The sequence below is a fragment of the Aethalodelphis obliquidens genome, unplaced genomic scaffold (genome assembly GCF_003676395.1).
Source record: "Aethalodelphis obliquidens isolate GAN/ISIS:26980383/991018 unplaced genomic scaffold, ASM367639v1 scaffold15, whole genome shotgun sequence".
NCBI classification, from domain to species: Eukaryota; Metazoa; Chordata; class Mammalia; order Artiodactyla; family Delphinidae; genus Aethalodelphis; species Aethalodelphis obliquidens.
Window position 1 is genome coordinate 3,993,886 of NW_020837959.1, and position 9,030 is coordinate 4,002,915.

Sequence of the window (9,030 nt, forward strand, 5' to 3'; positions counted from 1 at the left end):
AAGCCACAGCTCCTGGAAAGCCACACAAAAGGATTCGGGTTGTTTTCATTTCTCAATCCTCTGTATGTAGCACAATTTACAATATCATAGTAGGTGCTCAGGAGAGATTTGTGGAACAGTTTTATTTTGAATCCTTGAATAGAAATTAGGAGTCCATTGTTGATTTCTGAGTATGCAACTGTTTGTATTATGAATTATGTATTATTGTGAATTATGTATTATTTGTGTTAGGAGACAAGAGCTGACATCACAGTTGCACCATCATGAAAACAAATAGGAAAGAACTGCCTTAGACAATTTTGCAAAAGCATATTTTTCCACCTAAATGAAACAGCAGACGATTTGGGAGGGAAGATGCCCTCCTCTCCCCTGGGTGCTTTCACAACCACGGAAATGAGTGATGGTACCACTCTTTACACATAGGGAGCAGAACTCTGAGAGGTTGTCACTTGCTAAGAGTAGCCTAAGCAGAGAGGCTCAGGCTCAAAGTCCCAGTAAGGAGCCAGTGGACAAAGTATTTGGGGGTCTCCCTCAGCGACGAAATCCACTCTCGTGGGCCAACCGTTTGCAAAGAGCACCTGCTGCTGAGGCCAACCGGAGATGTGTTGGTAACCACACTGTAACCCCGGTTCCCTCTGGGCCTCTGCAGCCCACCAAGGTGGGCGGTCCTCCCAGTGCCTCCGGAAAGGTACGGCGCCTGCGCACATCATCTCCCTGACGTCACAGCCTCTGGGCCCGCAGGTGGCGACGGCGCTCGCGTACATTGGCAGCGTGAAGTCAGGGCCGCTCCGTCCGCAGGAAGCGATTGCGCCTGCGCAGGGAGCAGCTGGCGGAACCGGCCCTCGGTGCTCCCGCTTCCGGTTTGGCGGCGGCGGCGGTAGCGGCTTCAGGCCCGGTTGGCGGTTTGTGTGACGGCCCAGGAGGGGCCTCGGATTCCACGGAGGATCCAGAGGTGGAGTCTGGGCAGGCGGAGGCTGGGTAGGTGTGGCCGAACAGGAGGGGGCCGCGTAGCGTCTTCTTAGTCCAGGGAATGCTAGTCTTAAGAGTTCAGGTTTCTTCTTCGTCCTTCGGTTCATCCTCATCGGGTCCCCGGGTGAGGGGCACCGACACCCTGACGACCCGCCGCGTTAGAAGCCCGGTCCCCGGTTCGGGCTCTTGCTCTGGACGCCCCCCTCCTGGGACGTGGGACGAGGGGACTGTAGTGTCCCCCGCCTTTGACGCTCAGGAGCCGTGTTGGCTGCTTGAATGGCCTGATTCTGGCGCCCGCCCCGCCAGCTGGAGACCCCTGGACTCAGAGGTAACGGTTTGCCCAGGGCCAGGGCTCCCCCGGCATCCGCTGATGAGGGTAGTGTGGACCGTCCAGTGATTTTGCGGAGAGGGAGTATGCTTGTTTCTCTTATTACACCTTGTCTTTCAGTAACTTCCTGCCTCCCACAGCTTTTTCTGGCTTTTTCTCACCACTAATTTCTTTCTCCTGAGGTTCTCCCAGAATATCACAAAGTGCTGTGGAAGGTGGGCTCCTGTCAACCCTTCTGTCTTGTCGAGGGTTGCACGAAGGAAACTTCACCTGTGCCATTCCTTTCTCTCCAGTAGAAGAGCATTGAATCATCTCCCATAGTCACCGAATAAAACCTTGCTAGTGTGTCTTGTTGTATAGAGGCAGCAGCTGAATAGATGATGAGTCATTATTGTACCAATTATTTGTATATATTCTCTTGAAAGCTTTGCTTATCCTTGTCAAAATGAATCGTCCCCCTCTCTTCTTAGCGGCTTAGTATTTTGTAATATTCATGTGTTCGGTGTCTTTTGGGTTCACAAGCATTACAGTACTAAAATCGATCAGGGGCTTATTAAATGCCAGGTACTGTGTTAAGCATCTTATGTGAGTTGTCAGGCATCATCCTAATTTCTACTTAGTTATCAACCCCACTTAACACTTAAGGAAACGGAAACGTAGAGAAATTAAATAGCTGCCCCATATCACACAGCTATGAAGTGTTAGACTCCACATTTAAACTCAGATTTATTGGACTCCAGAGCCTGAGCCCTCACCACAGACTTCTTTGTATTGCTTTTTCGCCATTCAAAAGCATCAGCCAAAGTCCTCAGAATCCAGAAAATAAAATGAAAAGAGTATGTAAAAAGCAGTGGAAATGGTAATATTCGACATTTTTGTACTATTTTAATAAGTAAAAATATTTGAAGTCTATTCATTTTATACTAATGTTGGAATCCTTGTTATCTATGGAGCAGTTTTACGATGCATATATATTTACATCATTACGTGGATTTCAACATTAGTATAAAGTAATTTGAGCCTTTGCCCGAGACTTGTTCAGGGAAACTTGGACTTTGAGACTGTAATAGAATCTACAGATAAATCAGAAACCCTATACCAGTCTTGAACATTCGAAGAAGTATTTCTTAACATACTTCGTTTGGTATCTATTATATATGAATTGTAAGCAGGGCATTATATACTGTAATGCGCTGGGTTGAGGGAGCATGTTTTGAGAGATGAGAGAGTGAACAGACCTAACCAGGTGGTGCAGTCAGTTATTCAAATGAGACACAGCAAGGGGAAGCAGTTCCTGTATTCAGAGATAAAAGACTCAGGATTGTGGTCTCTCCTGGGTTTATCTCGGCCTAATGGACTCTGTAGAAATTGGATTTCCTTTGTCAGGAGTTAGACTGAGAGGTGAGGTTTTTTGCCCCATAGGCCCCCAAATGGATTTTGTTAACCTTCCCCAGAGTAGTCATAGCTGCTGGGTGTTTTTAACCAAACTACCCCATCGCTCGTGTGTGTGTGTGTGTGTGTGTGTGTGATCAGCTCCTGGCCTTCCCTAGTGTGCTTTTCCAGGAACTCAACTGTAGGTTTCAGTAATTCATTCAACAAACCAACCTACTATGTGCCAGGAGCTAGTGGCACAGATTACAACATGATTTCTAACCTCCAGAGACTGACAGTTTAGTTAACGTGGTGTTGTAGTTAACCATGTGATTTCTCCTGCTAGATAGTGTAGCCTCGTGCTGATAATACTGTGTGATTCTCTTTTGTTTGCTGGGCCGGGAATTTCATGGACTCTGCACCACAAGAGACCTCCCCACTCCCCAGAAGCTGCTCTGACTCCCTGCCCTCTGGGCTACATGGGGATATGCCAGGAGGTATCTGAAACCACAAGATAAAACATGGCTTAAATTCCTAGAGTACACATTTTACTTGAATCTTTTTTTGGAAAAGTTAGTATATTTTAGCGTTCCATAGTTTAAACCATATTAGTTCTGATATCTTATAGATTCTGATAGAACTTGCATGATTATTTAAAACTTCAAAGAAATTTTATGCTTGTGGTGACCACTTTAGCAAATATTCTAGACCCTAGTTCAGGGTCTAGAATAAGGCCCCCATTATTTCCTCTCTGACTTTTAGGAGATATTTCAGTGAAAAGCGCTGTCTCATGACATTTTACTTTTGCTATATTTTTGTTAAAGCCCTTATCATTTTATAGTTGTTCCCATTACATCTCTTTTTCATTGCAGAATGTACTCCTGAGGCAGAAACATACTGTATTTGCCCATAGCACGATGCATGTCCCATATATAGTCAGCAAGTGGTTTGGGGATGACTGGCATGGGATTATCGGCCAAAAAAGTGCACTAATGAATTTAAATTTATAAAACTGTAAGTAACTATGATAATAGAGTTAAGAGATAGGTAAAGCGGGGGCTTCCCTGGTGGCACAGTGGTTGAGAGTCCGCCTGCCGATGCAGTGGACACGGGTTCGTGCCCCAGTCTGGGAAGATCCCACATGCCGCGGAGCGGCTGGGCCCGTGAGCCATGGCCGCTGAGCCTGCGCGTCCAGAGCCTGTGCTCCGCAACGGAGAGGCCACAACAGTGAGAGGCCCACGTACCACAAAAAAAAAAAAAAAAAAAGAGAGAGATAGGTAAAGTGAGAATTTCATGGGGAGGATGTTTTGATTTGGGTTTTGAATGCTAGAGTGATTTGTCATAGCAGTGAAGAAGTGACAGTAAACATAGTCCTAGGCTTTGTCTGGAAGAAGAGGGTACTTATTTGGGGGAAAGGACCCTATCTACGTAGAAGTTCAGTTCAGCCAAATTTCAATTCAGTGAGCTAGCGCTTTGTTACAAACATGATTTTAGGAAGTTTTTTTTTTTATATACAATGGGTAAACAACAAGGTCCTACTGTATAGCACAGAAAACTATCTTCTCTATCCTGTGATAAACCATAATGGAAAAGAATATAAAAAAGAATGTATACATATGTATAACTGAATCACTTTGCAGCAGAAATTAACACAATATTGTAAATCAACTATACTTCAATAAAAAATAAAACAATAAAATGGGGAAAATTGTTTGTAAATTGAAAAAAAAAAAAAGTTTGTTTCTGGTGCTGTGTGGTGGTGGTCTGAAAGAAAAAGAGGAGAAATATAAGAAAAGACCTCAGGAGCCCAGAAGTGAAATGGGTTTGAAACAAAATAGTTGATTATCATTCAATGTAGAGGTTGAAAAGAGACATCGTTTGTAACATTGGTCTGTTTTCATTTAACAAACATTATTAGACATTTGTTATGAACCAGGCACTTTCTGTAAGGTCTTTACATTAAAATTTAGTTGAATTTTATCCTTCACAGTTATTCTCTTTTTGCTTTATCAGATAAACCAGAAGATTCGCCGTCGCTTCCATGGCTGCCGCACAAACTTCACAGACTGTTGCATCTCACGTTCCTTTTGCAGATTTATGTTCAACTTTAGAACGAATACAGAGAAGTAAAGGACGTGCAGAAAAAATCAGACACTTCAAAGAATTTTTAGATTCTTGGAGAAAGTTTCATGATGCCCTTCATAAGAACCAAAAAGATGTCACAGATTCTTTTTATCCAGCCATGAGACTTATTCTTCCTCAGCTGGAAAGAGAGAGAATGGCCTATGGCATCAAAGAAACGATGCTTGCTAAGCTTTATATTGAGTTGCTTAACTTACCTCGAGAAGGAAAAGATGCCCTCAAACTTCTAAACTACAGAACACCTACCGGAACTCGTGGAGATGCTGGAGACTTTGCGATGATTGCATACTTTGTGTTGAAACCCAGATGTTTACAGAAGGGAAGTTTAACCATACAGCAAGTAAATGACCTTTTAGACTCCATTGCCAACAATAATTCTGCCCAAAGGAAGGACCTAGTAAAGAAGAGTCTTCTTCAGCTTATAACTCAGAGTTCAGCACTTGAACAAAAGTGGCTGATACGGATGATTGTAAAGGACTTGAAGCTTGGTTTTACTCAGCAAACTGTGTTTTCTGTCTTTCATAATGATGCTGCTGAGTTGCATAATGTCACCACAGATCTGGAAAAGGTCTGTAGGCAACTGCATGATCCTTCAGTTGGACTCAGTGACATTTCTATCACTTTATTCTCTGCATTTAAACCCATGCTGGCCTCTATAGCAGATATCGAGCGAATTGAGAAGGACATGAAACACCAGAGTTTCTACATCGAAACCAAGCTAGACGGTGAGCGTATGCAGATGCACAAGGATGGGGACGTGTATCGGTACTTCTCCCGCAATGGATATAACTATGAGGATCAGTTTGGCTCTTCCCCACAGGAAGGTTCCCTGACACCGTTCATCCATAATGCATTCAAAACAGATGTTCAAAACTGCATCCTCGATGGTGAGATGATGGCCTACAACCCTGATACACAAACTTTTATGCAAAAGGGGAGTAAGTTTGATATTAAAAGAATGGTAGAAGATTCTGATCTGCACACTTGTTACTGTGTTTTTGATGTATTGATGGTTAATGATAAAAAGCTAGGACAGGAGACACTGAGAAAGAGGTATGAAATTCTTAATAGTGTTTTTACACCAATACCAGGTAGAATAGAAATAGTGCAAAAAACACAAGCTCATACTAAGAAAGAAGTAATTGATGCTTTGAATGAAGCAATAGATAAAAGAGAAGAGGGGATCATGATAAAACATCCTCTGTCCATTTACAAGCCAGATAAAAGAGGTGAAGGATGGTTGAAAATTAAACCAGAGTATGTAAATGGGCTGATGGATGAACTGGACATCTTAATCGTGGGGGGCTACTGGGGGAAAGGTTCCCGGGGTGGAATGATGTCTCATTTTTTGTGTGCGGTGTCAGAGAAACCCCCTCCTGGTGAAAAACCATCAGTGTTTCATACTCTCTGTCGCGTTGGCTCAGGTTACACCATGAAAGAACTGTATGACCTGGGTTTGAAGTTGGCCCAACACTGGAAGCCTTTTCATAAGAAAGCCCCACCCAGTTGCATTCTGTGTGGAACAGAGAAGCCAGAGGTCTACATCGAGCCTTGGAACTCGGTCATTGTTCAGGTTAAGGCCACAGAGATTGTCCCCAGTGGCATGTATAAAACTGGCTGCACGTTGCGTTTCCCACGAATTGAGAACATAAGAGAAAACAAAGAATGGCACGAATGTACATCTCTGGAGGACTTAGAACAACTCCGAGGGAAAGCCTCCGGAAAGCTTGCGTCTAAACACCTTTATGTGGGTGACGATGATGAACCACAGGAAAAAAAGCGGAAGGCTGCCCCAAAGACGAAGAAAGTTATTGGGATTATTGAGCACCTCAAAGCACCCAACCTTTCTAACGTAAACAAAGTCTCTAATATATTTGAAGATGTGGAGTTTTGTGTCATGAGTGGAACCAACAGCCATCCAAAGCCCGATCTGGAGAACAGAATCGCAGAATTTGGTGGTTACGTAGTCCAAAATCCAGGCCCAGACACATACTGTGTGATCGCAGGGTGTGAGAACATTCGAGTGAAAAACATCATCTCTTCTGATAAACACGATGTTGTCAAGCCCGAGTGGCTGCTAGAGTGTTTAGAGACCAAAAGCTGTGTGCCGTGGCAGCCTCGCTTCATGATTCACATGTGCCCGTCAACAAAACAGCACTTTGCTCGGGAATACGACCGCTACGGGGATAGTTACTTTGTCGATACAGATTGGAACCAACTGAAGGAAGTGTTCTCGGGAATTAAAAATGCTGGTGAACAGACTCCTGGGGAAATGGATCCTGTGATTGCCGATTTGGAACACCGGTATTCCTGGGACAACACTCCTCTTAGCATGTTTCGACACCACACCGTTTTTTTGGACTTGTATACTGTTATTAATGACTTAAGCACTAAAATCGAGGGGGCAAGATTAGCTGTCACAGCCCTGGAGCTTCAATTTCATGGAGCAAAAGTAGTTTCATGCTTAGCTGAGGGAGTGTCTCATGTCATCATTGGGGAGGATCAGAGTCGGGTTGCAGACTTTAAAGCTTTTCGAAGAACTCTTAAGAGAAAGTTTAAAATCCTACAAGAACGTTGGGTAACTGAATCAATAGACAAGAGGGAATTACAGGAGGAAAATCAATATTTGCTTTGAAGCTAGCTTTCCTAGTGAGGGAAGGCCTCTGATCTGGCTGACTCATTAAACCACATTTTATTTTAATCTCTTAAAATCTGTGCTTAAACAGTATTATTAGATATAGAAACACAGTAATCGTAACTTTTGATATAGAAAAGACACCCAATGGCCCAATGTCAAGAAAGAAAATTTTTTAACAGTGTAGTGTTTGATTATTTTTATAACCAAGATGAAACAAAATGTTTAATGTTAACAGTCTCCTTATAGAAATCTAGAATTTTGACTCAGATATTAATAAAATAGATTTAGAAGCTTTTAGAGTCATTAAAAACAGTGACCTAACAGGATTTTCTGAAGTCAAATAAAAATTTTAATAATAGTTTTTGTCTAATAAAAGCATTGCAAGAAAAAAATCAGAATTGTTACAATTGGACTTGTAAATATATGTCTTTTTAAGTTGAAGGCTAAAATTCCTCTTTTAAATGTGAAATGTGAACAAATTTATTTTTTAAGGTTAAGTCAAGCTCATGAATACATACCTTGTTAATGATGTCATTAGCTAAATCAGGGGAAGTTGAATGAGATTTAATGGTCTAAAAACTTAAAGTTGGATCAGTTTGAGTTTTAAAATCTCTTGCAATTTTAAAAGTACTTGGCCCACACTTAATGTTTTTTCTAAAATAGAGCATGTTTTAAAGAAAATACTTTTATGTGAATTTGTACTTCAGTATAAATAGTATCCACAAAGAGTGATTTTCTTAAGTATAACCCATTGAATGTGTCAGAATGGCATGTGTGTTATAACTTTCTTTACAGAGAAGTACATTGCTTTGACTTTTTAAAGTGACTTTTATTTACCCTTAGGTTATGTAAAGTTTGTATAGTATGTGTATGTATTTATATATATATATTATGTCTGGATTTATATACCAAATATATAAATACCAAAATATACCAAATTTTGGAATGCAGCCTGTACATTTTGAAAAATATGTTTTTATGACATCAGTTAAATACTTGGAATTTGGTACCTGAGAAACTGTGTGTAGATTATTTGTAAGTAGTTAAAAATTTTATCGAACCCATGGAACAAATGTATGTTATTTTGTTATATTTCTTAATTTAAATAAAATATTTAATGTACTATTAAAATAATTTCTTATCTTTATTTTCAAACAATTCATAATAGTTATTTCTGTCAAATAGACATTATGATATTAATATAATTTTTGATTCAAGTCAGTTCCTATTTCAGGTCCTTTGAATTTCATATTACTGAATGAGCTTCATTAAAATTTTTAAACTTGTATATTTTTATATAATGTCTATTGAGAAAAATTACAAAATACAGGTATGTGTAATGAGAAGAAAAGTACATAATTTTACCACCAAAGATAACATCTATTTTAGGTTACCGATGGTAAGGAAAGCACAAAATGCATATTTACAGTGTAACAAATAAATATAAAATAAGCTATAATGCTTTCTGTGACTAGCTTTTCTCACCTAATAAATTGTGAGAATATTTACAGGTCACTAAACTATATCTACATCATTTTTAATTGCTGCACAGTATTCCATTGATTGGTTTGTAATGTATCCA

At 40.7% G+C, this 9,030-nt stretch overlaps 1 protein-coding gene across 2 annotated transcripts; it reads left to right on the top strand.

Moving 5' to 3' along the window:
* The first annotated feature begins 313 nt into the window (after positions 1-313).
* LIG4 (DNA ligase 4) lies at positions 314-8,498 on the top strand. 2 transcript variants are annotated; one of them, XM_027115849.1, is made up of 2 exons: positions 314-978; positions 4,682-8,498. In XM_027115849.1, the coding sequence occupies exon 2, from the start codon at positions 4,710-4,712 to the stop codon at positions 7,443-7,445; it is 2,736 nt and encodes a 911-aa protein (XP_026971650.1). In that variant the 5' UTR covers positions 314-978; positions 4,682-4,709; the 3' UTR covers positions 7,446-8,498. The 2 variants fall into 2 exon arrangements, with proteins under 2 accessions (XP_026971650.1, XP_026971651.1); XM_027115850.1 differs by lacking the exon at positions 314-978 and adding an exon at positions 1,000-1,297.
* Positions 8,499-9,030: the final 532 nt, after the last annotated feature.